The sequence below is a fragment of the Hypanus sabinus genome, chromosome 3 (assembly GCF_030144855.1).
Source record: "Hypanus sabinus isolate sHypSab1 chromosome 3, sHypSab1.hap1, whole genome shotgun sequence".
Classification (NCBI taxonomy): domain Eukaryota; kingdom Metazoa; phylum Chordata; class Chondrichthyes; order Myliobatiformes; family Dasyatidae; genus Hypanus; species Hypanus sabinus.
The window spans coordinates 160,309,491-160,336,609 of NC_082708.1; the positions used below are offsets into that span (position 1 = coordinate 160,309,491).

Consider the following 27,119-nt stretch of genomic DNA (forward strand, 5'->3'; position numbering starts at 1 on the left):
ATGTAGTTTCAGCAGGCAGAAGCCTGGCTGCTAGAAGGCACAGGAAATGTTCTCCACCACTGGTCAGGGTGATGAGTACAATGACAACGCTCAGCTCCACTATAACCCCAGAAAGCAATTTACCTGGTGTTCACACTGGTTTCAAAGTGCGCACTCCTCATGAAAATGCTGTTTATTTTTACCTTTGTTTTATGTGTAATTTGTTTTCCTTGTGTCTCTTAACACTATGTGTCTGTGATGCCGTTGCAGGTAAGTTTTTCATTGCACCTGAGCATATATGTACTTGGGTAGATGACAGTAAACTCGATTTCTTTGCCTTATCCAACTCTCCTTTCTGCCGATCTCTTGCCATCCCATCATAAACCTCACCTTTTGTTTCCTCTTGCCAGAATTGTAAAACTTGTTTCTGTAACTTTTCCCAGTCCCGATGAAAGGTGTTGACCAGAAGTGATAACTTTGTTTCTTTCCCCACAGATACTACCTGACCTGCTGAATATTTGAGCTTTTGCTGTTTCTGTTTTTAATAAATGTAAGTTGTTGTAATGGAGGCAGAAGGTGGAGTCTGGCATTTGGTTCTGTAGGGCACTCAAACTACAGGAATTTTATCCCCTGTACATATCCCCATATTATCTTGCAGGGAGACCAGTAACCTCAGCATTCTCGTTGCTGTATACTACCTTTTCATAGCAGAATATTTGCGATATGTTCACAGCCCAGTTTTGAAGGTCTCCTTTGTTAATAAGACTGTGTCTCAAGGAAGTGAGCATTGGGCTGAGAACTGGGGCTGGCACCTCTCTAGCCAGTGAGATCCAAAATTGGAAAAAGGAGGGGTAAATCTGGTACTGGTTGAATTGTTGTCTAATTAGACATCAGGCCAAGGGAGAACCATGGAGATATTTAAAATCAAGGCATTGCCCAAACTTAGTAGAGTAGGAGATGTGTTATTGATGAATTCCGGTTCCCAGAGGGTGAAGAGTGGGTTAAATGAGTTAGAGGAATGGTCAGATTTGATGGTTACTTGAGCTAATGGAGAGCTGAGCTGAGGCACAGATATTATTGGAGGTTGAAGTTGACTGCCATAGTAATGGGAAGGATAGGTGGTCTGAAGCCCAACATGGAGTTAAGAACATGGGCTTAACATGGAGTTAAGCCCAACATTGAGATAGTGAATGGTTTAGTCAAACCTCTGACATTAAGTCTGGGACAGGAAGCTAGGATTCTTTCATCGGGTTGGATCAGAGGGACACTTACCACAATACAAATCAGAGAGCTTGTTTATCACTCTAGCTAAAACACATGCAACCAGTGTGAATTGAGGCAATATTATCTGCACTAAATCTGTCTCAGCTGCAGCTGAAGTAAATTACAGAGATCTAGGATGGGAGGTGGAAAAGCTTTTCAAGGTCTTTCTCAAAGGCTGCACTGAGCTTCTTGTATTGTTTCATTTTTTTTGTGAAACATACCAAACAAGCAAGCGTGGAAAAGACTGAGAAGATTGTGGAACCAGTCTGGTAATTTTTAAAAGGTTCATCAGAGATTAAAGGGCAGAATGGGATCACCAGAACGGAAACAAGCTGTTCAACCAACTGATCCATGCTGCAGTTATTGCTGCAGCTGGACTTCGTATTACCTCATTAGCCCATCGGCATTAGATCCCTTCAGCCAACCATAATCTTCTAGTGAATGCTCATTGATCTGATGAATGGACACCCTGTTCCTCCACTGACAATTCCCGGCCAACTTTGTATTTCCAGATTCTGTCATTAATGCATTTTGCATATCTGTGAGGGAGGGAGGTGGTTTTCTGTGCATGTTTGTATGTGACTAAATTCCATTCTGTTCATGAAAGGCATTTGTAGATCTCCGGACTTCCTTGTGCGGAATCTAATGTTGGCAGGGAATGTGAACGTTTTTACACTGCCTGTTTCTTGTCTCAGATTGCGGTGTGGTGAATGGTGTTGGAGGTGTGCACTTCCTGTGTAACAGAGCCGGCAAGCCAAGTGGAGAAGCAATTATTGAACTCCAGTCTGCCGAAGATGTTCGGAAAGCTTTGGAGAAGCACAGAAAGTACCTGGGACAACGTTACATTGAAGGCAAGTTGAATCAACTCCAGAACTCTGCATCTGAGGACCTGTGTAGAATGATTCATTGTGCAGAAGTGCCATTCCATACATTACGGTATAAGCTTTGTATAAGATTTTTCCAAAGCTCGCTCCCGCTTTCTTTAGAATCATTGAAGTTTTAATGATGCTTCAAGTAGTTATTCTGTTCCTTGTTGAAAGTTTTTGCTGTGCCTTCTAGTATTTATAATAGTGTTACAGATCATAGCAGTGTTCCCCTCATGTCCTCTCTTGTCCTTTGATATTCACCTTGTGTCTCCAAGGAGTGGCATAGTCCTGATTGGGTGACTATAATATCCCATTATGTGGTGCAGTCTAAGCCCTTGTCTAGTTTGGAGAGTTTCCTCCCTGTGACAGTCAGATGTCATAGCGTGAGGTTGTAGAATAATGACAATCTATAGGAAGATTTTGTCAGCATTTATTATACCAATGCCGGGGAACTGGGTGCCTGGGATTTGAGAGGGCGCTGCTGGATCTTTAAAGCAGTGTGTGGTTGCTGTTGAAGAAAGAGGGAAATGGAAGATGTGTGCTTGCGGGTTCTGACTTGTCTGATTATAATAAGTAACAGTCTTGAAGATGTGTCTGTATCATATTATGTTCTGCATTTACAGGCGTGGTCAAGCTCTTAAGAACTGCATGCATTTGTTATATAGTGAGGGTGATAGTTACAGGAAGACTTGATTTATGTTCTTCTATTCCCCAGTGGCTTCTTACCTCTTCCCTCCTGCCTATCACCTCCCTCTAGTACTCCTCTTCCTTCCCTTCTATGGTCTACTCTACTCTCCTCTCCTAATAGATTCCTCCTTCAGTCTTTTATCTTTTCCACCTATCACCTCACAGCTTCTTGCTTCATCCCCCTACCTCCCCATCCACATCCACATGGCTCCACCTATCACTCGCCAGCTTGTACTCCTCCTTCTGGCATCATCCCACTTTTCCAGGCCTGTTGAAGGGTCTCTGCCTGAAAAGTCGGCAGTTAATTCATTTTCATGGATGCTCTCTAACTTGCTGAGTTCCTCCAGCATTTTCTGTATTTTGCTCTGTAGTTCCAGCATCTGCAGAAGCTCTTGTGTTTTGGATTTCTGTGGTTCTGGCTTAAGTGCTTTAGATTTCATAGAAAGTCATTTTTATTTTAAACAATAAAGGTTCAGGGATAACTATTGCAAGGTAAACAATAGCAAACTCCCTGACTGGTTTTGATGTGGAATCTTTTCTTCCACAAACGGCCAGTGAGTGAGTGAGTGAGTGAGTGAGCCAGTGAAGGAGTGGAGCTTTGAGGCTTTGACTCGAGAGATTCTGGCAGTTTTGGCAGTCGGACTGTGCATTCAAGTCAATCAAGATTTGAATAGCTCAGACTCGGCAGAAAGCAGCTGATTGGGCAATTGAGGTCAGGTGACCAAGCAGTTTGAAAAGCTCGGACAAATAAATAGAGGGGTAGCTCAAGTGGAGCAGCCAGTGAGTGAGTGGGCCAGTGAAAGAGTGGAGCTTTGACGAGAAGAGGCAGAGGACGAGCTTGTTCCCAGTTTGTCTATACCAGGGGTCAGCAACCTTTACCACTGAAAGAGCCACTTGGACCCGTTTCCCACAGAAAAGAAAAACTGGGAGCCGCAAAACCCGTTTGACATTTAAAATGAAATAACACTGCATACAACGTTTTGTTTTGCCTTTATGCTATGTATAAACAAACTATAATGTGTTGCATTTATGAAATTGATGAACTCCTGCAGAGAAAACGAAATTACATTTCTGCAGGCAACAAAAACATTTTGAACTCCGAAAAAAAGACGTTGGGTTGAAGGTTACTTTTAAGTAAAATACTCAACGTCTATTTGAGTCCTTCTTGTATTTATGAAAAACGCCAAACTTAAATTTGCCGCCAGCAGCAAACCAAAAATAACGTCAGCCAGCTGTCAACCTGAAAAATAAAAGGACTATTTCACTGAACAATGAAAACATATGAATATACGTAAAATAATAGGCAATTAAAATATTTATCATACTTGGTCAGGTTGACTCACACCTGACAATGCAGTCGTATTCAGTAGGGATGGATCGATGCTTAGGGGAGTGACCGGGAAGGATAATGTGTTTTTTTTCCTCTCTGAACTCACAGAAGCGTATCCCAAACGATGTTTGCATTGCGATGATTGCAGAATGTAAATACTCCGAATTTATCATGTCGTGACCTTGTTTGAACTCTCTCAAATTGGGGAAGTGAGACAATGTGCCTTTCTGTAAATCTTTGGCAAGCACTGTCAACTTGCGCTCGAATGCCAAAACATCCTCCAACATGTGCAGGGCTGTACGTCCTTACCCCTGAAGAGCTGTGTTCAGCGTGATCAGGTGCGCTGTCATGTCTACCATGAAGTGTAGCTTTTCCAGCCACTCTGGCTGTTCCAGCTCAGGAAAGGTGAGCCCTTTGCTGCCCAGGAAAGTTTTCACTTCTTCCAGACACGCGACAAAGCGTTTCAGCACCTTCCCTCAGCGATAAAAACACGTTGTAGCGGTGTGCTACACGCAGTCAGTAAACTGCAGTCAAAGATAGCTTTATTCGAACTAAACAGCCTTGCTTTTAAGCCTCCCTCAACCCGCCCCCCATGGGCGCGGATGCTGCAAAAGACACATACTCACAAACCCCCGTAGGCTATCTCCCTTAGCCTGAACACTGGCTAATTGTGAGCCGGTTCGGATGTGTCAGGAAATGGGTCGCCACAATGTCTTATTTAGATTGTACAAGATCACCATAATCTTCAAATTTAGAATTACATTTCAAAAACTAACAAACTAACATAAAATACATTTTAATTAAATACTGACCAATTATTTCCCAAAGCAACAGGGAGCCGCAGCACAGACGTAAAAGAGCCACATGTGGCTCCGGAGCCGCGGGTTGCCGACCCCCGGTCTATACAATGCCTCCTGAGATGGTGATCTGCCTCTCCTGTAAGATGTGGCAGTCTTGGGGGAACTCCCCTCTCCTGCAGAGTCACATCTGCCAGAATTACATGCGGCTGGGCAATCTGGAAGACCGTGTGAGGAATCTGAAGCAGCAGCTGGATGACCTTCGACTCATAAGGGAGAATGAGGCAGTCATAGATGAGAGCTACAGGGAGGTAGTCACACCTAGGCTGCCGGAAGCAGGTCGTTGGGTGACAGTCAGAGGGGGAAAGCAAAGGAGAGTAGACAGGTAGTGCAGAGCACCCCTATAGCCATTCCCCTGAATAATAAGTTTACTGTCCTGGATGCTGTTGGTGAGGATGGCTGACCAGGTGTGAGCCACAGTGGCAGGGCAGAAGTGGTGCAGAAGGATGGGACGGAGAAGAAGAGAGCTGTCGTCATTGGAGACTCTATAGTCAGGGGAGCAAACAGGAGATCTTTTGGATGTGCAAAGGACATCAGCGTGGTTTGTTGCCTCCCGGGTGCCAGGGTCCTGGACGTCTGACCGGGTGCATGACATCCTGGTACAAGAGGGAAAGCAACCAGAAGTCGTGATACACGTTGGTACCAACGACATAGGCAGGAAGAGGGATGAGGCCCTGGAGTGTGAGCCTGATAGATTTTTTTGAGGAGTTGACCAGGCATGTAGATGAGGGTAGTGCAGTGGATGTGATCTACATTGATTTTAGTAAGGCATATGACAAGATTCCACATGGTAGGCTTATTCAGAAAGTCAGAAGGCGTGGGATTCAGGGAAGTTTGGCCAGGTAGATTCAGAATTGGCTTGCCTGCAGAAGGCAAAGGGTTGTGGTGGAAGGAGTACATTCAGATTGGAGGGTTGTGACTAGTGGTGTCCCACAAGGATCTACTTCTCGTGATTTTTATTAACAACCTGGATATGGGGGTAGAAGGGTGGGTTGGCAAGTTTGCAGAAGACACAAAGGTTGGTGGTGGTGTAGATAGTGTAGAGGATTGTCGAAGATTGCAGAGAGTGTGAGGTGGTACACCTTGGAAGGACAAAGGCAGAGTACAAAATAAATGGCAGGATACTTGGTAGTGTAGAGGAGCAGAGGGATCCGGGGGGTACATGTCTGTAACAGATCCCTGAAAGTTGCCTCACAGGTAGATAGGGTAGTTAAGAAAGCTTATGGGGTGTTCGCTTTCATAAGTCAAGGGATAGAGTTTAAGAGTCGCGATGTAATGATGCAGCTCTATAAAACTCTGGTTAGGCCACACTTGGGAGTACTGTGTCCAGTTTGGTTGCCTCACTATAGGAAGGATGTGGAAGCATTGGAAAGGGTACAGAGGAGATTTACTAGGATGCTGCCTGGTTTAGAGAGTATGGATTATGATCAGAGATTAAGGGAGCTAGGGCTTTACTCTTTGGAGAGAAGGAGGATGAGAGGAGACATGATAGAAGTGTACAAGATATTAAGAGGAATAGACAGAGTGGACAGCCAGTGCCTCTTCCCCAGGGCACCACTGCTCAGTACAAGAGGACATGGCTTTAAGGTAAGGGGAGGGAAGTTCAAGGGGGATATTAGAGGAAGGTTTTTCACTCAGAGTGGTTGGTGCGTGGAATGCACTGCCTGAGTTAGTGGTGGAGGCAGATACACTAGTGAAGTTTAAGAGACTACTAGACAGGTATATGGAGGAATTTAAGGTGGGGGGGGTGTTATATGGGAGGCAGGGTTTGAGGGTCGGCACAACATTGTGGGCCTGTAATGTGCTGTACTATTCTATGTTCTACCCCAAAGGGCAGTCCAGACTATGTAATGCCTTTGTACACTGCAGTTCTGAACAGCTAGTCCAGAGGTAGTGTTGGCATCTAATGTGAAGTCACTAATTTCTAATATAAATATTGTTCTCCTCTCCCTTGAATTGGGATTGGGTAAGGGAATCTTGCCTGAGGCCCTACACAGAGGAAAGATCTCATGGACTTGTTCTTACTGGCTGCATTGCAATAAATTGGAAGTAGAAGTGGGGAAATGGGAACACTTTCTCCTTCGCTGCTCTTTTGCAGAGGATGAGGAGTCCTGTGTAAACCAGAATTCAGCAATCCCATGACAAGGGAAGTTAAATAGTTGCTTGATAACACAGTATTGCCGAGGTTCGAAGGCTAGTGATGTGGTAATCAGAGAGCTGATGGGATGAAAGACCTGGATGTTGTGTATGTTATTCAGTGAACCTGAATATGGTTGTAATTCTGTCAAACACCAAACTGTTTGCTTCAGACTTATAAAGGCAATGATAATTGCAATGTTACAGTATTTCATTGTCTCGAGTGAGCCCAGTACATTGTCTGTATTTAAGCAGTTCATTGTTAACTTGCTGACAGCAATGGTGGTTTTATATAATTACCCAGTCCAGTGCTCGCAAATGGCCACAAACAGGGCAGCAGCATTGAAAGATTACAGTTCATGGGAAGGGATCTGCAGGTTGTGGTATTATCTCTACAGTAGAGAAGGGTAAGAGATGGTTATATATGATGCCCCGTTTAAATTAAGATCAGTGCTGAATTAACTAGGCAATGCAAATTTATCCATGTAAAGTGACAATGGAAGCTCAAAAGAGATGTGTAATGCATAGTTTTATACAGTGTTGGGTGTTTGAGGTGCACTACCAGGAGTAATAGTGGAAGCACATAATGTTAATAGTGTTTAAGAGACTCTTAGATATGCCAAGAATGGAGCAATATGGATAATGTGTAGACAAAAGGGATTTAGATATCATTAGCTTAGTTTTGTCATATCATGGGCATGTTCCTGCGCTGAACTGTTCAATGTTTGTAGGGTAATCTGGAACTAACACCAAATTGAAAAGTAGACTCTAATAAATATAGTAACAAATTTGGGAGAAAGTTTGATACAGAGAGATTAGTGAGATTATGGAGAATTCTCCCAATGGTGAAAGCCTTTTTAGCATTTGGGCTTGAGAAAGGAACAGAAGGATTTACTAAGAAGAGGGTGGGAGAAGGTTGTGTGGAAGGAAATGGATAATGACTTAACTTTTTTTCTTAATTGCCTTAGTGTTTGAACTAACCAACAGTGATGTGGACTTCCTTCTGAAGCGACTACACTCCAGTGGTAAAGAGCTGATTGATGGTAGTACCGTGCGCCTGAGAGGCCTTCCATATAGTTGCACAATGGAGGATATCACTCGCTTCTTTGCTGGTTTGTTGATACCTTCTATGCATTATCGTTCCTTTGGTTCAGAAACATTGACAAGTGTCCATATTACAATGCAGCTCCTTCCAATTTCTTCCCTTACTCTCTTAAATGTTTCCACTTATTTCTATATCACTGAAAAATATCAGAATTTTTATTGAACTCTTCCAGATGGTTTGTTCAACATCAGAGGGGCAGACATTGACATTTTTCAGTGTTAGAATAACTGTGGCTGCTGCTGCTTGGTCAATACAAAGCAATGCTTTAAAGACATCAAAACCATCTTTCTCCACAGTAAATCTTAGTTCTTTTAATGTCATAGAGTTACATAGCACGTGAACAAGCCTTTTGGCACATCTCTTCCATGTTGACCATAACTCTCAGAACTAGTCTCATTTGTCTGTTTGGTCTACATTCCTCTAAACTTTTCATGTCCGTGAACCTGTCATTGTAATTGCCTTTACAATCTGCCTTTACAACTTCATTTGGCAGCTTGTTTCATATGCCAACCACTTTCAGTATGGGAAAAAATTGCCCTTGGGTGCTCTTTAAATCTTTTCCCTCACTTTAATCCTATGCCTCTACACAGCAAAAAAAGAAAGAATATCCATTTTATTTATGCCTCTCATGATCTCATAAATCTTAACAAGGTCACCTCTCAGCCTCCATCAGTCCAGTGAAAAGAGTCTTGGATATTCAATTTCTCTTTATCACTGAAACCCTGCACTCATAGGAATATACTTGTCAATTTTTTTTCTGCACCCTGTTTGGCTTAATCACGTCTTCCTATAATACATGAAATAATCCAAGTGTAGTCTCTTGAACTGTTCCGGTTTTTTTTGACTACCTGTAATAGTATGTTTTCACAAGTTTAAAAACTGAAAACACTGCAGACATCAAGAAGGTCACACAGCACCTGAGGAGGAAAATAGATGGCATTTCAAATCAGTGACCTTCAACAGTACTGGTTGTCACCTGTGAGGAGACTTCGATCTAACCTAACGTGTGATTCTCTGATTCTTTGTTCTTATTTAAAATACCAAACTGTTTATATTGCATTTGTTTGTTTTGTGCCGTGTCACATGACATGGGCAATTATGGTCTTTCCATGACCATGATTGCTCTTGGCAAATTTTTCTACGGAAGTGGTTTGTCATTGCTGTCTTCTGGGCAGTGTCTTTACGGGACGGGTGACCCCAGCCACTATCTATTCAGAGATTGCCTGGCATCAGTGGTTGCATCCTCAGGACTTGTGATACCCTCTAGCTGCTCACATGGCTTCACATGACACTGATCAGGGGCTAAGTAGGTACTACACATTGCCCAAGGGTGACCTGCAGGCTGGCAGAGAGATGGAGCATCTTACATTTCCTTTGGTAGAGACACATCTCCATCCTACCATCCAAGAATTTTTAAATTAATATATATCTACACAGTTTTATTTATCTTGTCTGGGAAAAGAGTTTGGGGACGGTGGGAGCAGAGGAAAAATGGTTGGAGCTTCAAAAAAGCATTTGTAAATTTGTGTATTTTCCCTGTGAGAGGGAATGGAAAACATAGAAGGAAGTCCCAAGTTGCTATAGTAATTAATTATGGTTTTATTAAACAGTTTCACCAGTAAAGACATTCTAATTGTCCCTCTGTACTTTCAACTGAATTGATCTTGGAAAATGGTTGTCTTGTTTTGACATTGTTCTGCTGACAACCAGTTTCTCATTGTACTTTGATTATAGTGTTTAGCGCTTCCCCTCTCCCCCCAAGACTCCCTTCAACAAGCTCTTACACATCTAGGTTTAGCTTCAGCAGTACACCTGCAAGAATTGTTAAGGTCTAGGAGCATGCATCTCAGTATACATTGTCAACTGAGCTGAATTGGGTTCTGGGTTGTGATTTCATCAGGAATTGAAGTTCAGATTAACTCATTTTGCAGCCAGCAGAGAAGAGAGATCTTCAAATTCTGGGCCACCCAAGGAAGGGAGTATGTTGTGAGCACTTTGACAACAGCTGTTGTTGAAACTTGTTTTCTTTCCTGAACATCACTAACTGCAGGTTTGGAGATCGTAGAAGATGGTGTGACTCTAACCAGGGATCACCGTGGCAGAAACACTGGGGATGCTTTTGTTCAGTTTGCATCTCAGGAAATGGCAGAGAGAGCCCTGGCAAAAGACCGAGAAATGATAGGATCTAGGTATGTACTTAATTAACAATTTAAGTGCTGTAGTTGGTTTAGGAAATGGCTGGTGGGAGTAACTATTCTGATTAAATTGCTGAGACAAAACATCGTCAATGTATGCAGACTGAGATAGGAAAAGATCATAGCTGTTGCCTTACTTGCTGAGTTCCTCCAGTATTTTGTTTCTCAAGCAAAATTCTTGCAGTCTAATTGGTCACCCTTGGGTATAAAGGTTAAATGGAGGATAAGACATTTAGGACAGAGATGCAAAGAAACTTCTTCACTTAGAAGATGGTGAATTGAACTTTTTAATATGAAAAATAGTGAAGACTGAAATGCTGCAAGTTTGAGGAGAATTTCTAGATACAAAAATAAATCATAGGATGTGGAGAGAGTAGAATGTGGTATTGAATTGAATGGCAGAACAAGCTTAAATGGCCAAGTGACTTGTGTTTCTGCGCATAGATGTTGGAAATAGAAAATAAAATCAGAAAATGCTGGAAATGCTCAGTACCTCAGATTGGTAGCGAGGGGACAGGTTGAATATCTCTTACCCTGACAGAGAAGTTAGGGATGCAAGAAATTTTAATTACCATTCAAAGAAAGTACAGAGGTGGGGAAAATGAGCAGGGAAGAAAAGGATGAAGCTAATTTGAGATGAGAGACGGGAAGATTGAAGGACAAAGAGAAGACAGGAAAGGGGGTGTCAATGAATTCAGTAAAGGAACCAATTGATGCATTTGTGTAAGTACAGTATGAGTATAATTTAAAAGGGTGGGGGTAAGGCTTGTGGGGACCGTATTTATTAGCACCAATTTGTGTAAGCAATCATTCTGTGAGTTCTGGTAAATTACTGGTAATCTGAATTGTTTTTTTTCTTATATTCCTTCATGTTTCAAACCACACAGCTGAACTACCTCATTATTTTTTCCTGAGCCACTACTGAGCTCATTATACTAATCAATACCTTAAGTCTGCATAGTTGCAACATTTGCTGTTGAGTATTAATATTCTTGGAATAAAACCTACATTTGAGTTAGTTATTCTAATAGTGTGATGTTCTGCAAATTCTGTCCAAATGTTCCAATAGCCTGTTTCACTAGTTCTATAGTACCAAGCTATTTTCGCTCAATCTGTGGAAAGTGTGTCAAGGGCATGCAGTCAACAATTTCTACTTTGGATGATGTCAAACCAGAAAATAACCATCCAGCACTGACGATCAGTTTTGTTTCTTGGCTAGGTACATTGAAATATTTCGAAGCACCAAGAGTGATCTTCGTTTATACATCCGTCCCTCGAAGAAAATGCCTCGCTGTCCTACTGCACAGGAAACTGCAACTGACAATGAGAGCTGTACTGTGGTAAACAGTAGCAGTGATAATGGAGATATGATGGAAAGAGATGGTAGAGTCCAGAATGGTAAGGCACCTTGTTGCCTAACAGGAATGAAAGACACATGTTGTGAAAGCTGTTGATTCTGTAAGGATACCACTCACAAGCAGAGCCTCCTGCTATCTGCAAAGTTGATTGAATTGCAGTTCCGGCAAGACTTTTTTTAAAATCGTGTGTGTAATTTGATCAGTTAGTAAAGACTTTATTGTAATTGAGGAATTAATGTTGGTGAATTAACTAACACTGAAATGTTATAAGTTTTAAAAAGTCCATATTCTATTGTTCTATTGTTTCTATTGTTAGACAAAAATATTAAGGGATATGAAATCGAAGCAAGTGATTAAAATTAAGACAGATTTGCTCAGATTTCATAAAATGTTGACAGTTTATAGGTGCTGAATAGGCCACATTTTCTGCATTTGTTCTGTCTTGTTATAAATATAAGCCTGACTTTCACTTCTTGATATGCTTTATAAAGTGTGCCTCAAAGCAGTTCTACAGCTGTGAAATTTTGCATAAGATTCAAATGTGTGCAATTTTAAGACTGCACAAAGACTTGACTATATTGGTACACTGTGCCATGTAAACTGATGTGCATAGTTCGTAGTGCATGACCAAAATATTTGATATTTTAATGTAAACAACTTGAACTCTTTTCTCTCAAAATTGTGATTTCTTTTTCTTTGGTTAATAGTGCAGCTGCCAAAAAATGATTTGGAATCTAATCACTGTATTCAAAGATCTGATGTACATAATGTGCATATGAGGGGCCTACCATTTCGGGTTAATGGACAGGATGTTGTTAAAGTAAGTGTTTGCCTTGTTCATATTTTCAAACAAATTATCTGTAACACTTGCCCCATCATAAGTTTTCAAATTGACAAGGAGCAATTTAGAGTAGATGGTCAGTATCCTTTCCCCATTGAAATGTCTAGTATTAGAGGGCATGTGTTTAAGGTGAGAGGGGATAAGTTCAGAGATGTCAGGCAAGTTTTTTTTGCAGTGTGGTGGATGGCTGGAATGTGCTGGTGGAGGCAAGTATGATAGAGGTATTCCAAAGGCTCTTAGATAAGCTTATGAATGTGCAGGAGTGGAAGTGTATGCATATGGTAGGTAGAAGGAATTAGTCCGATTGGACATTTGATTTCTAACTTATTTCTAACTTACTTCAGCACAATTGAGCTGAGCGCCTGTTCCTTTGCTGTACTCAGTATGTTCACTGTGTACGTCAGGTGCAGGTCTGCCAGTGTTATCTCAGATTAATTTCGAAAAACTACTGGTACAGCCCAGCACCTGTATTATACACTTAAACTCTTAACAGTCTGCTGCCTGTGAGTACTGCCAGCAATTTAGTCATCACAAATATCAATAATGGACACCACTGCAACTATTCCACACTTATCAACTATTTCTTGAACTCTGTGACAATTACATATTGTGGCTTTAACTCCTAACCATCCCTCAACCCTCTGCCACAGCTGCATCCTTTGGTTACTAGATGTGGATCTGGTCATCTTTAGCTACACATTAACTGGAGTTGTTCTGCATCCTTACACCTGCTATTCCATCACTGGTCATCCACTACTGCAGTGCTAGTAACACATACATAGACGTGTGTGGATTTCAAGCCAACAACTTGACTTAATGGCATGTGTGGTACTAATTTAAAAGGAGCTTATTTGTTTGAAAAGGCTGATCTGTTGTGGAAGTTAAATGAGCACTGCACGAGGTGCCATTGTTTATTAAAATATTTTGAATGATAACACAGGTCAAGGATCAACTTTATTCATTATTTACATGTATTAGGAAATTGTTGAGGTGTGTTGCATCGCATGCAAGAGACCGCATTCAAAAGAATAAAGAATTATACAAAAATATGTACAGATTGGAATTAAGTGTGCAGAAATACATAAATATCAGCACACATTTACAGTGTAAAGCATATACAATAATGACTGGGGTAATAGAGGGGTATGGGGGAGGGCTAACTAGAATGGTTGATCAGATTAACTGCCTGGGGGAAGAAACTTTTAACTGGCATGAAGTTTTGTTGTAATAGCCCTATAGCACTTTAACATTGTAATGGTAAGGTAGTGTACAATGTAGTGAAGTAAGACAGACTGCAAATACTGGAAAAATCTGCAGAGTCCTGCTCAGGGGTAATGAATTGCAGGGAGGCTACAGGCTTATTAGTTTCGTGTTCTGTTATATTTTTAATGCAAGAAACCGAAAGCCATATTTTCAATCTTGTGCCACCAAGTCTCTTGGGAGGTGTTGCTGTGAAACATCTTTTGTCTTCTAGTTCTTCCAGCCTTTGAAGCCAGTGCGGATTATTGTGGAATACGGACCTGACGGAAAAGCCACTGGAGAAGCAGATGTACATTTTGCCACACATGAAGATGCTGTTGCTGCCATGACAAAAGATAAATCGCACATGCGTAAGAACTTTACTGCATCTCAAGTCTGAAATGGACTGTCTTATGCAGACCATTTATTTCACATGATCATTCACAGTAGTATTCAGCCCATTGTCCCAACTGCTTTGAAAGTGTTCATCCGATCATCTCCCTCCTCTGATCTTTCTCTGCAGCATGCTAGGTTTTCAACTGCAATAACTTCAGCAGTTCTCTTTTGAAAGTTCCTTTTGAATCTCCTTTCACTGGTCTTTCAGGCAACATGTTCCAGATTACAACAGCTCACTGCGTTTCAAAAAAAACAAGTGCTCTTCCTCTGCCATTTGCTCATTTTGCTAATCTGTTTCCCTCCTGTGTTCTCTATCAGAGCCCATAATACATCAAAATAGTTCTAATTTTTTTTCTGACAAACTAAAAGACAGAAATTTATTAACCAGTATATCAGCACTGTGCCATACCAAGGTGCCCAGACCATTGTGATTAGACAATACCTTGTATACTGGGGCTCATGAGAAATATAGGGTAGCAGGAAGGAGCTTAAGAAAGGACTTGGGAGAGCTCGAAGGGGGCATGAGAAGGCCTCAGCATGTAGGATTAAGGAGAATCCCAAGTTCTATTGTGTATGTGAAGAACAGAAGGATGACAAGAAGGAAGGTGGGGCCACTAAAGAATAAAGAAGGCAACGTGTATCTGGAGGTGGAGGAGGTTGGGGAGGTCCTAAGTAAATACTTTGCTTCAGTATTCACAAGTGAAAAGGACCTTGATCAGGGTGAGGTTGAAATAGAATAGGCCTGTATGCTGGACAATGTGGAGATTAAGGAAGAAGTGTCATGAGGTTGGAATATGAGGTGTTGCCTCTTCACCCTGAGAATGTCCTCTATTTAGCAAAAGAGGAGGCTATGGACTGACATGTAAGAATGGGGATAGGAATTAAAATGGTTGGCCACAAAGAAATTCTGCTGTTGATGGATGGAACAGAGATGCTCAACAAAGTGGTCCGCCAATTTGTTAGTTCTCACCAATGTAGAGGTGGCTGCCAAGATCACCAGACAGAATAATCGACCTCAACAGTTTCACAGGTGAAGTGTTGCCTCACCTGGAAAGACTGTTTGGGGCCCTGAATGGAGGTGATGTAGGAAGTGAATGGGCAGATGAAGCAATTCTCTTGCTTATAGCAATCATGTTAGAAGCTGGGAAGTGATAGGTGGAAGTGGCAAAGGGCTGAAGAAGATAGAATCTGATAGGAGAGGATGATGGAACATGAAATAAAAGGAAGGAGGTTGAGGGGGTAACAGGTGGGGAGGAGTGTGAGTGTCTTGGGCAGTTGGAAAGATTATGGAAGGGGAATGAGTGATGGGGGGCAGTTGAGTCAAGAGGAGAGAGAAAGAAAATTGGGGGAAATGGAGCTTGTTCATGCCACCAGGTTTGATACATGTGAATTATGAGGTGGTCCTCTAGTTTTTGAGAGCCAGGAGAAGAGGAATCTTCACAGGCATGTCGGTGTGGGAATGTGGTGGAACTGAAATGGCTGGTGGAAAGTTTGGGGCTTGTTCTTGGAACAAAAATTGGGAGGATCTGATAAAGCATTTAAAATCATGTAGGTAAAGTGATAATTGAAACTGATCCCCATTGGTACAGGAACAAAGATTCAAGAGATGGGGAATAAAAATGATTGGCAAGAAAACCAAAATGGGAATGAGGAAAATAATTCTGCAAAATGAGGGTTAATGGATTCAGTTGTAGCATTCTGATCAGAGAGAATTTGTAGGACAGGATAGTTGGATGGACCTAGCTGGAATGCTGTGACCTAAAACAGCTGTTGAATGACCATCATCCACACTGTAACCCTTCTGAACCTCCACATTGTTTAGATTCCCAACAAACTCTTGATCTCAGCCTTATCTATACTCAATGACTGTGTCCATTGCCCTTGAGTAAAGAATTCAGAAAATTCGAGCCTCCAAGTGAAGAAATTTCTTCTTATCTCAATCCTACATGAGCTCCCCATGATCATCTTCTAGATACACTCTCAGCACCTAATCCTGCCAAGGATCATTTCTCGTTTATGTGAAACTAGAAAATCTGTACATGCTACACTCAGTCTGGTAAGAAAAAACTCATCACAGGAAAGATGTGACAGTGTGGCAGGGAATTTGTGCCCAGAGTCCATAGAGTGGAACTGATCAGTATCCCAATTCTTTCTAGCTGCCTTCTCTCTCCATCCTGGGGAAAAGAATTGTCCCATTTCACACAAATGAGATGATTCCTGCTGTGTTACAGGGGCTTCTGCACTCCCCTCAAAATGTATAGGTGTTGATTGTCCCTATATTCTCTGGAGGGGTTTTAGTAATATAATACACAAAACCATGTAATTATTATTTTCTATATTTGGTGTTATGATCGTTGAAACTGGCCATAGCTTCCCCCCACCCCCATCTTTTGGTTTCATTTTTGATGATGGAGTAGGGATTGTTAAGAGGAAGTGTTATGTCATCAGTAAGGTGTTGAGTTCTAACAGCATGCTTACTGTACTTGGTCATGCTGGATCTTGCTCAGGCATTAACTTAATAACTACTGGGTTCATTTACTGCAGCTGTTGGCTTCTGATTCTCTTTGATGCAGAACATCGCTACATAGAACTCTACCTGAACTCGTTTTGCTCGGGGATTCCTGTCAGACATAATGATCAAGGAAATCAAGAGAAAGGTAATGTCTTTAGAGCTACAATCTCTATGCCAAGATTTTGGTACAAAAAGAGGCTGCAGGGAGTTATTGCTGGATTAGTTTGATTCAGCATGTGGCTTTCCTTTTTACACAAGTGGTTTTGTCTGTGAATTGTTTGATTAATTTCTTCCCAGCCCTGATGTACTAAGAGCAGGTTTGGACAAACACTGGGAACTCTCCAAAGTCAACTTTATTGTCAAATGAACATACATGTATGCAGAAGTGCAAAAAAAAACTTGCAGCAGCAATGTCACAAACACACGGTATTAGAGATACAACACACAACAAAAACATAAATTATATACATTTTTTAATTAAAACATTCCATTCTATGCAACATGGTCATTGTGTCAGTACTGAGATGATAATTAGGGTTTTGCCAGTTGGTTCAAGAACTAAATTCTTGTAGCTGTTCGTGAACCTAGTGGTGTGGGACTTTAGGCTTCTGTGCTTCCCGCCCAGTGGTAGCTGTGGATGGCATAGTGGGGATCTTAGATGATAGCTGTTGCCACCTCAAATAGATAGCAATAATGGTGGACGGAGGTGTTCTCCCATGATCTGGGCTGAGTCCACTACTGTGCAGCATTTTGCATTCCTGTGGGTTGGGGCTCATGGGGCTCTGTTGCTGTTTAACAATGCAGTTTTCTTGGGTGGGCTAACCGTTAATCCTTCATACCTGATTGCTACCTGCAGCCAATCTAGTTGATGTCAAGCATTCATTATGTGCAGCATTTCATCTGTACAAGTGTGCGTGCCGGTAGAACAGAAGGTTGACACTGTAGTGTGTTTTGTATTCATGCAGAAAGCTACAATGGTGTCCACACAAGCTATCCACTAGTTTATACTGGAGCAATTGAATGGGCTTTGTCTTTCTAAAATAAAGTAGACTGAGGAATAACTTGATAGAGTTTTTAAAGCTCACCTTGTGGTGAGTAACTCTTCACAACTCTGTACAGCTGTAATCTTAGGGAAGGGACAATGTAAATATCAGAGGTCTTCAAAAGAGGAAGATCTGCAAGAATTAGAGAGGAGGGAGAGGGAGAAATAGAAGGATTTGCTGGTGGAGTACTTGTGCTGGTATTATGGGCATGGACCTGTTGGGCTAAATGGGCTGTTCTTTGTGGTGAGCACAGTAGTATGAGGTGTGGGGCCCATTGAGTGCAATGTCTACCAAGTGTTTTGAATGAGCATATTGTATTGTACATAGGATAATTGCAGTAGGCAAGTGAAGACAGGTAATATGATGCCAATGCAGTATGCTCAAGTTGATGGAGAGCACTGCAATCCATGGCATTTTAAATATTTACAACTTGAACTGTGTTTAATTCATTACTGGGGTCCAAGATTTAAATATTGCATCAAGATTTGGGCGTGGGGTTAAGATCTGGGTGTGTTGTTCCGGAGGCAATCATAACCTTATTGATAAGGAACTGGAGAATCGCTCAGCAAGAGGGTGTGATTACAAGTTTGGCAGATATATGCTACAGGTACTGGATATTACAGGCTGTGTTAATGAGAGCAGGGACTGTAGTGCTAGTCAGCCAGCTAACTGACCCCAAGTTGGGAGTGTAGTAGTAGGATGCAGTTTAGTTAGAAGCTATTGTTGCAAAGTAACCTCATTGAGTTAGATATTCCAGGTTACTTTCAGATAGAGGGAAAATCAAGGAGGGGGCACTGACCCAGAAAGAAATGTGGCTTTGAAAGTCGAGGAATGAAATCATTCTGGTAGAGTTGAGAGCCAGCGGGGAGGAAAGCACTGGTTGGTGTTGTCTGTTTCTTCCCAACAGTGGTACCATAGGGGTTGCAACCAGCTAAGTGTATAAAGGGAACCAATGTATTTTGGGACTCTAGGACCTTTTTTTGCAAGGTAACATATAGCAAGTTACTAATGAAAATTAGAACATAGTGTGTATTGAGTTTTGCATGGTAATGGAGCTTAGTTAAAGGCGGAAACAAATTAGGGAGTCGTTTTGGGTTGGGAGGCTATGTTTAGGGGTGCCACAGGGACAGTGCTAACTTCTGGAGCCCCAGGAATCTATCAATGAGAGATTAATGAAAAACTAGTTGTGATTTGTTGAAGGCGATGGTTTCAGGGTTATATTAAGCATGGCGACCCCTTGCAAGTACTTTATGCAGATCTACTCATTACTTTTATAAGGGTTCTACTCTCAGATCTAAACTCTTAACACCAGGAATCAATAATAATGTTCTTTTACCTTATTACCTTACTGCACTTTCTCTGTCACACTTTATTCAGCATTTTTTACTCTACTGCCTCAATATACTGCTGTAATGAGATTATGGATAGCAGGCAAAACTAAGGGTTTTCACTGCACTTCAGTACAAATCACAACAGTAAACCAGTTTACTAAGGAATGGGTAAGGATTGAATGCATTGTGGGGGAAAAATGTGCAGTTCTATACTAGTAGGAAAAATAGAAAAGTTTTTAATTTTGAGAGATTGGGAGATGTTTGTATTCAGACACACCTGGGTATCTGATGAAGTGCACTTGCAGAAGGACGGAGGGAGGTAAAAGAGGAAACAGTTGATCAGAGATAGTGTCACAGCTGCAGAAAAGGAGGAAGTCATGGAGGGATTGTCTACAGAGTCTCTGTGGGTGGAAGTTAGGGACAGGAAGGAGTCAATAACTCTACTTGGTGTTTTTTATAGACCACCCAATAGTAACAGGGCCATCGAGGAGCAGATAGGGAGACAGATTCTGGATAGTTGTAATAACAACAGGGTTGTTGTGGTGGGAGATTATATAGTTTCCCAAATATCGATTGGTATGTCCTTAGGGTGAGGGGTTTAGATGGGGTGGAGTTTATTTGGTGTGTTCAGGAAGGTTTCCTGACACAATGTGTAGATAAGACTACAGGAGGAGAGGCTGTACTTGATCTGGTATTGGGAAATGAACCTGGTCAGGTGCCAGATCTCTCAGTGGGAGAGCATTTGGAGATAGTGTCACAATTCTATCTCCTTTACCATAGCATTGGAGAGGGATAGGAACAGACAAGTTGGGAAAGTGTTTAATTGGAGTAAGGGAAAAGCATAAATTGGAAACGTTCTCGGGGAAATGTATGGAAGAAATGTGACAAATGTTCAGGTGATATTTGCATGGAGTTCTGCATAGGTACGTTCCAGTGAGATAGGGAAAGGATATTCGGGTAGAGGAACTGTGGTGTACAAAGGCTGTTGTAAATCTAGTCAAGAAGAAAACAAAACCTTACAAAAGGTTCAGAAAACTAGATAATGATAGATTATCTATCATTATGCAGTTAGCAGGAAGGAGCTTAAGAAAGAAATTAGGAGAGCCAGAAGGGGCCATAAGAAGGCCTTGGCGGACAGAATTAAGGAAAACCCCAAGGCATTCTATAAGTATGTGAAGAGCAAGAGAATAAGACATGAGAGAATAGGACTAATCAAGTGGAAAAGTGTGTATGGAACCGGAGGAGGTAGCAGAGGTATTTAATGAACACTTTGCTTCAGATTCACTATGGAAAAGGACCTTGGCAATTGTAGGGATGACTTGCAGTGGACTGAAAAGCTTGAGCATGTAGATATTAAGGAAGAGGATGTGCTGGAGCTTTTGGAAAGCATCAAGTTGGGACCATACGAGATGTACCCCAGGCTCCTGTGGGAGGTGAGGAGATTGCTGAGCCTCTGGCAATGATCTTTGCATCATCAATGGGGATGGGAGAGATTCCAGTGGATTAGAGGGTTGTGGATATTCTTCCCTTATTCAAGAAAGTGAGTAGGGATAGCCCAGGAAATTATAGACTAGTGAGTCTTCAGTGATTGGTAAGTTGATGGAGAAGATGCTGAGAGTCAGGTTTTATGAACATTTGGAAAGGCAGGAAGAGCCAGCATGGCTTTGTCAAAGGCAGGTTGTGCCTTATGAGCCTGAATGGATTTTGAGGATGTGACTAAACACATTGAAGGTAGAGCAGTAGATGTAGTGTATATGGATTCAGCAAGGCATTTGATAGGTACCTCATGCAAGGCTTATTGAGAAAGTAAGGAGGCATGGGCTCCAAAGGGACATTGCTTTGTGGATCCAGAACTGGCTTGCCCACAGAAAGCAAAGAGTGGTTATAGATGGGTCATATTCTGTATTGAGGTCGTAACCAGTGGTGTGCCTCAGGGATCTGTTCTGGGACCCTTACTCTGCGCGATTTTTATAAATGACCTGGATGAGGTTGTGCAAGGATGGGTTAGTAAATTTGCTGATGACACAAAGGTTGGGGGTGTTGTGGATAGTGTGGGAGGGCTATCAGAGGTTACAGCAGCACATTGATAGGATACAAACCTGGGCTGAGAAGTGGCAGATGGAGTTCAATGCAGTTAAGTGATTGTGGTTCATTTTGGTAGGTCAAATATGTTGGCAGAATATAGCATTAATAATAAGACTCTTGGCAGTGGGGAGGATCAGAGGGATCTTGGGGTCCGAGTCCATAGGACACTCAAAGCTGCTGTGCAGGTTGACCCTGGTCAGACCCCACTTGGAGTAACCATAGAAAGGGTGCAGAGGAGATTTACAAGGATGTTGCCTGGATTGGGGAGCATGCCTTATAAGAATAGGTTGAGTGAACTCAGCCTTTTCTCCTTGGAGTGATGGAGGATGAGAGGTGACTTGATAGAGGTGTATAAGATGATGAGAGGCATTGATCATGTGGATGGTCAGAGACATTTTCCCAGGGCTGAGATGGCTAGTACGAGAGGGCATAGTTTTAAGATGCTTGGAAATTAGTACAAAGGAGATGTCGGGTAAGTTTTTTTTTTAACTCAGAAAGGTGAGTGAGTGCAATGGGCTGCCGGCAACAGTGGTGGAGACAGATATGATAGGGTCTTCTAAGAGACTCCTGGACAGGTACATGGAGCTCAGAAAAATAGGGGGGCTATGGGTAACCCTAGGTAATTTAAGGACATGTTTGGCACAGCTTTGTGGGCTGAAGGGCCTGTATTGTGCAGTAGGTTTTCTATCTTTCTAAAGCAGTTAGTACAATGATTTTGTTGCAACCGGATATCAAAATCAAGTTTAATTATCATTCAAACCGTACATAGATACAGCTGAACAAGACAGTGTTCCTCTGGGCCCAAGATGCAAAACATTCAAAATACGGAGCAAAGAAGCACGTTCACTCAAAGAAAATATATACTGTATAGGCCAGGACTCTGCGACAATGTCCAGCAGATACTGCAATTCAGCCTGTCACGTACCAAATATATACAGAAATAGAAATCTTGCTGTAAAGAGCAGACTGCACCAGGAATATTGTGCACTGGTGATTACCTGTGGAAGGACTGCCTTTAAATAGAGGCAGCGCAACAAGGACTGACCAGATTGATTGCTGGGATGAGTTGCTTGCTGATGAGCAGTTAAGCAGGTGGAGTTTGGAAAAATTACACTGTTGTAATCCAAAAAGGGTACAAAACAGGATATTGAGGGGCAGTGAATCTAGCATCAGAATTTCAAGTGTTGGCTATGCAAATGGGGAATATTTTTTTTTACTCGATGAATCTTCAGAATTCACTACCCCAGTGTACTATGGAGACTGAGCAACAATAAAACTCCAATAAGGCAGCAGACTTGAGTTTGCTAGTGCCTGACGAACAGATTTTTTAAAAACTTAATTCACTAACTTAGTCTTTATGATAAAACTTCCAAAGGAGTACAGCAAATCTTACTTGAGCCACCAGAATTTCCAAATGGTTGGATAGCAAATTAGTGGAGTTTTGATTTCCTTCAAAACCATGAATATACCTTTGCATGATGGGTTAGTGCAGGAACATGGTGCTGAGATGAATTATCAGCTACAATCCTACTGGATGGGATTGACCTTGTATTGTTTCATGTCCACAAAACCCAGAGATACACCATACTGTAGTCTCCGCTATTATCGCTTATCACCTGTTGTCTGAGATCTGTTGATCTCATTTGCAGATCTGTGACCTGAAAGTGAGATAATTCACTAACTGATCATTTATTTTGTTTCAGGTACTGAAGAGAGGTAAACGATCACTGATTTGGAAATGGCTCTGCCTTTGGTAGTGAAGCTTTCCACTTGAGCGGATACCTAAACACTAGGCAAAACTAACAAACCTGGTTTTGGAGCTTGAAGTTGTATCGAAACCAGTTGGAGCAACTGTGACCTACTCATTGATATCATTAACAGAAGAAATTGATTTTTGTTTTGGTACTCCAAGTAGCCTGTATTGCAAATTATGCCTCTTGTAACACGTTTTAATGTTACATTACTTGATAAAATAAATCCAGGCATTTTAACAAGTTTACATTGCTTTACAACAGTTTGAATTGTTTAGTAGCATTGGTTTAAAAATGTAAGTTTGCAGTAACCTGCAGAGGATATCCTTTGCTATATACATGGAGTTTTTCCTCACAGTATAATTAAATGGGTTGAACATATGTGCAGTGCAGCCACAATAAAAATCATCATAGACAATCAATGTTAACAAAAATAGTTCCCTTTTTAAAAATAAATAAAGGGAACTGGAAAGTTACAAGCTGGTCACTGGGTTGTGTTCTGTTTGTTTAGAATACCCACACAATCTGTAACCCAGGAGATTGCATTTCTGACCAAATCCTGGAGTATGTAGATCAGACTTGTCTCACATTTATATCTAAACTACATTTAGTATGAGGTAGTGTATACCATACAGCTTTGAACTTCACCTTGATCACCATCACAGAAGTCATCTCTGGTCAGTGCTTTGACTGAAAAGATAGCTAAACATTACAGATTAGACTTGTGCAAGTGTTACCAACATAGCATTCCCACGACTCCCTAACCCTGTACATCTCTGCAATGTGGGTGGAGTGTACAAACTCCTTACGGGTAACAGCAATTAGTGATCATTGTGGTAGCCGCTAGATCAGCACGCCTCCCGAAGAGATACCAGGTTAAAAATACCAAATTACTTTGTATTTAACAGACAGGTGGTTTTGCTGTGCCCTTAATATCAAAGTGTGGCAATATTGGGAATAGAATACCTGACACTTCAACTTTGGAGGAAATTCAATCACAGGTGCGTACGCACAAAGCAAATGTTTATTCATACAACAAACAGGCTATCCAGTTGTACCCAGGCAATGGGAGAATACGCAGCAAACAAGTATTCCTTCACAGATATTCTAGTCCCTGCTCCCTCCCCAATGCAGTGCAAAATTTCTTACAACAATTGTCCAGTTTTGTATAAAGGAGTTTACAAATGCTACTATTGTTGGGGGGTATATCAGGTCCTTGAATCAAATAAGAAAAATAGCTGGCTATAAAAATTCATTTGGTCACTAAATACCTTTGTACATTCATTTTTTAAGTCCTGTGAAATGAGGAACTTGTCAAGAAAACTTCTTTGCTTATCTAAACTACACTGTAGTAGGAGGTAGTGTATACACCATACAGCTTTGAACCTCACTTTGATCACCATCACAGAAGTCATCTTTGATCAGTGCTTTGAAAAGATAGCTAAATATTACAGATGCTGAAATTCAAAAACAAAAAAGCTGACAATACTCGGGTCAGACAGAAAACACATCTGACTTTTAACTGTTTCTCTCCAGCAGTGTTCTGTTCTCAGTGGGTCACATGTTTAATCTGGTTTACAAAGTGAACTGTCCACTGACACAAGGACAAGATCCAGATTCTTTTGACAACAGACAATTCCAGCTCAGTCCAGCCTACGGAGAGGTGGTTCAAATACATAATGGCGCACAACTGAAATTCACATTTGGTCAAAGAATGAAAAGTCAAAATAACAATACCCTCAGTGAGAGGGATGGATGTAGGAAACTAGAGAACATCCAAGGTTGGCATGGTCACCTTGACTACATCCCCATGTGTCTGCCACATTGGATAGGAAATCCAGCCTCATCTGGTAGGGATTAGAATTGTTAAACAGCATTACCAGAATTCAAAGAGATGATTTTTAAAACTTGTCTCAGAGTTTTACCACACTGATTTAATCTGTTTTTCAGCCCCCTCAGCTGATACCTTTTTTGGTTACACCATTCATGGCCCAGAAAACAGCCATTTGATGTGGCAGGAGTCCAGGTGGATGTCTTCCTGAAAGTTACAAACAATATTAACAAGGTTCCCAATGACGCATCAAAACAGTAGTTCCTTTTTCAAGGGAAAGTGTGCACAGTAGGAATGGCACGCTGATTTGTCCAACACTTCACATTGAGGACAGAGTGGTTCTCTGCGCACTCCACGTGGTAGTCTGTCAGGGTGGTGTTGAGTACTGTTGTAACAGCATCACGTGGCAGGGATTACACACACACACAGGCTCCAGGGAGGACGGGAGAGGCAGCTCATTTAGAGCACACGCACTGCAGAAGGTTCCTTGACAGCTTTTGCATTGCTTCTGAAAGAGAGGGAAAGCCACTGTTTATACCAACAGTAAAGAGTGGTGTAGAGACTGCTCAGGAGTCGAGCTTGGATTTCACATTTCCCCCACTCCTATAACCAAGCATATTAAAGGTGTGATGGTAAAGAGATGATGGTGGGCTTGAAGGAGATGGAGCATAGAACAGTACAGTATATCATACCATGTCTGCAAAAAAAATTCCAAATTAAACTGAGTATCTTCTTCCTGTACATGATCCATATAATTATGGAGCAACATATCCACTTTAGCCTCTCAATTGCTCCTATTGTATCTGCTTCTATCACTACCACCACAGGCACCTACTATACACCAAAAAAAGAATCCTTCATTTACAGCATAATAAAATGTGCCAAATCAAAAACACCCACTCACTAATCCCTCCTACCTGCATCATGTCCATGTCCCTCCATCTTCCTTACATCCGTGTGCTTAGACAAACATATCAAAAACTTCCAATATATTTGCTTCTACCACCATACCAGTCAACACATTCCAGACATCTATGACTCTGAGTGAAGAACTTAACCCTCACATCACCTTCAATGCATATTCACTGGTAGTAGACATTTTAATCCTGAGAAACCGATATTCTCTGTCCACTTTATCTATGCCTCAATCTTCTAAAGCTCTATTAAATCTCCCTTTAGCACCTGGTGCTCCAGAGAAAACAATGCAAGTTTAGCCAGCCTTTTGTCATAGCATATGCCTTCTTAGACCAGGCAGCATCTTGGTAAACCTCTTCTGCACCCTCTCCAAAGCCTTGAACTGAATGCATTACTCTAAATGCGGCCTAACCAGAGCTTTATAAAGTTGCAATATAACCTCTTGACTTTTGAACTCAGTGCCTCAAATAATAAAAGCAAGCATTACGTAAGCCTTCTTAACCACCTTATCGACCTGTGTAGCCACTTTCAAGGCTCTATGAACTTGGATCCCAAGATCTCACTGCTCAGCAACATTTAAGGATCTTGCCGTTAACATTGTACTGTCTCTTTGTACATGCCCTACTGAGGTGCAACGCCTCACTTTTATATGGTTTAAACTCCATCTGCCATTTCTTAGCCCTTATCTGCAACTGGTCTACATTGTGCTGTATTCTTTGCCAATCTTCTACACTATCCATAATTCTACCAATCTTGGTATCATCCATAAACTTACTAACCTACCTATCCACATTTTCATCCAGGTCATTTATATACAACACAAATAGCACAAGTCCCAGCACAGATCCCTGTAGACCACCACTAATTACAGACCACCAGCTTAAGTCCCTCCAACCACTACCCTCTGTCTTCTATACACAAGCCAGTTCTGAATCTAAACAGCCAATTTGCCGTGGATCCCATGCATCCTAAGCTTCTGGATTAGCCTCCCATGAGGGACTTTGTCAAACGTCTTACTAAAATCATGTGGACAACATCCACTGCCCTACCCCCATCAATCTCATCATCTTGTCAAACCACTCAATCGAGTCAGCAAAGCACAACCTGCCACACACAAAGCCGTGCTGACTGTCCCCAGTTAGTTCATGGGTTTCCAAATGCTTGTATATCCTATCCCTAAGAATTTTCTTCAGCAATTTCCCTACAACTGACATGAGACTCATGGTCTATAGTACCCAGAATTTTCCCTTGTTCATTTCTTAAATAGAGATAAACATTCCACACTCGCCAGTCTTCCAGGACATTGCCTGCGGCTTGAGAGGACATGAAGGCATTGGTCAAGGGTCCAACGATCTTGTCTCCTGTCTCCTTCAGCAATCCCATCAGGCCCTGGGGACTT

General features: G+C 41.6%; 2 protein-coding genes across 4 annotated transcripts in view; one reads left to right on the top strand and one right to left on the bottom strand.

Annotated features, from left to right (window-relative positions):
• grsf1 (G-rich RNA sequence binding factor 1) overlaps nt 1–23,222 on the top strand; it is a 38,316-nt gene extending 15,094 nt beyond the window's left edge. Inside the window, exons 3-10 of the mRNA XM_059965479.1 lie at nt 1,938–2,093; nt 8,087–8,230; nt 10,274–10,412; nt 11,638–11,816; nt 12,484–12,596; nt 14,092–14,227; nt 16,826–16,909; nt 22,927–23,222. Coding sequence (XP_059821462.1) covers nt 1,938–2,093; nt 8,087–8,230; nt 10,274–10,412; nt 11,638–11,816; nt 12,484–12,596; nt 14,092–14,227; nt 16,826–16,909; nt 22,927–22,943 — 968 coding nt within the window. The 3' untranslated portion in view covers nt 22,944–23,222. The remainder of the gene's footprint in view (nt 1–1,937; nt 2,094–8,086; nt 8,231–10,273; nt 10,413–11,637; nt 11,817–12,483; nt 12,597–14,091; nt 14,228–16,825; nt 16,910–22,926) is intronic.
• rufy3 (RUN and FYVE domain containing 3) overlaps nt 22,938–27,119 on the bottom strand; it is a 69,635-nt gene continuing 65,453 nt past the window's right edge. For all 3 annotated transcript variants that reach the window (XM_059965473.1, XM_059965474.1, XM_059965475.1), the window contains one exon: nt 22,938–25,313. In XM_059965473.1, the coding sequence (XP_059821456.1) occupies nt 25,173–25,313 (141 nt within the window). In that variant the 3' untranslated portion in view covers nt 22,938–25,172. The remainder of the gene's footprint in view (nt 25,314–27,119) is intronic.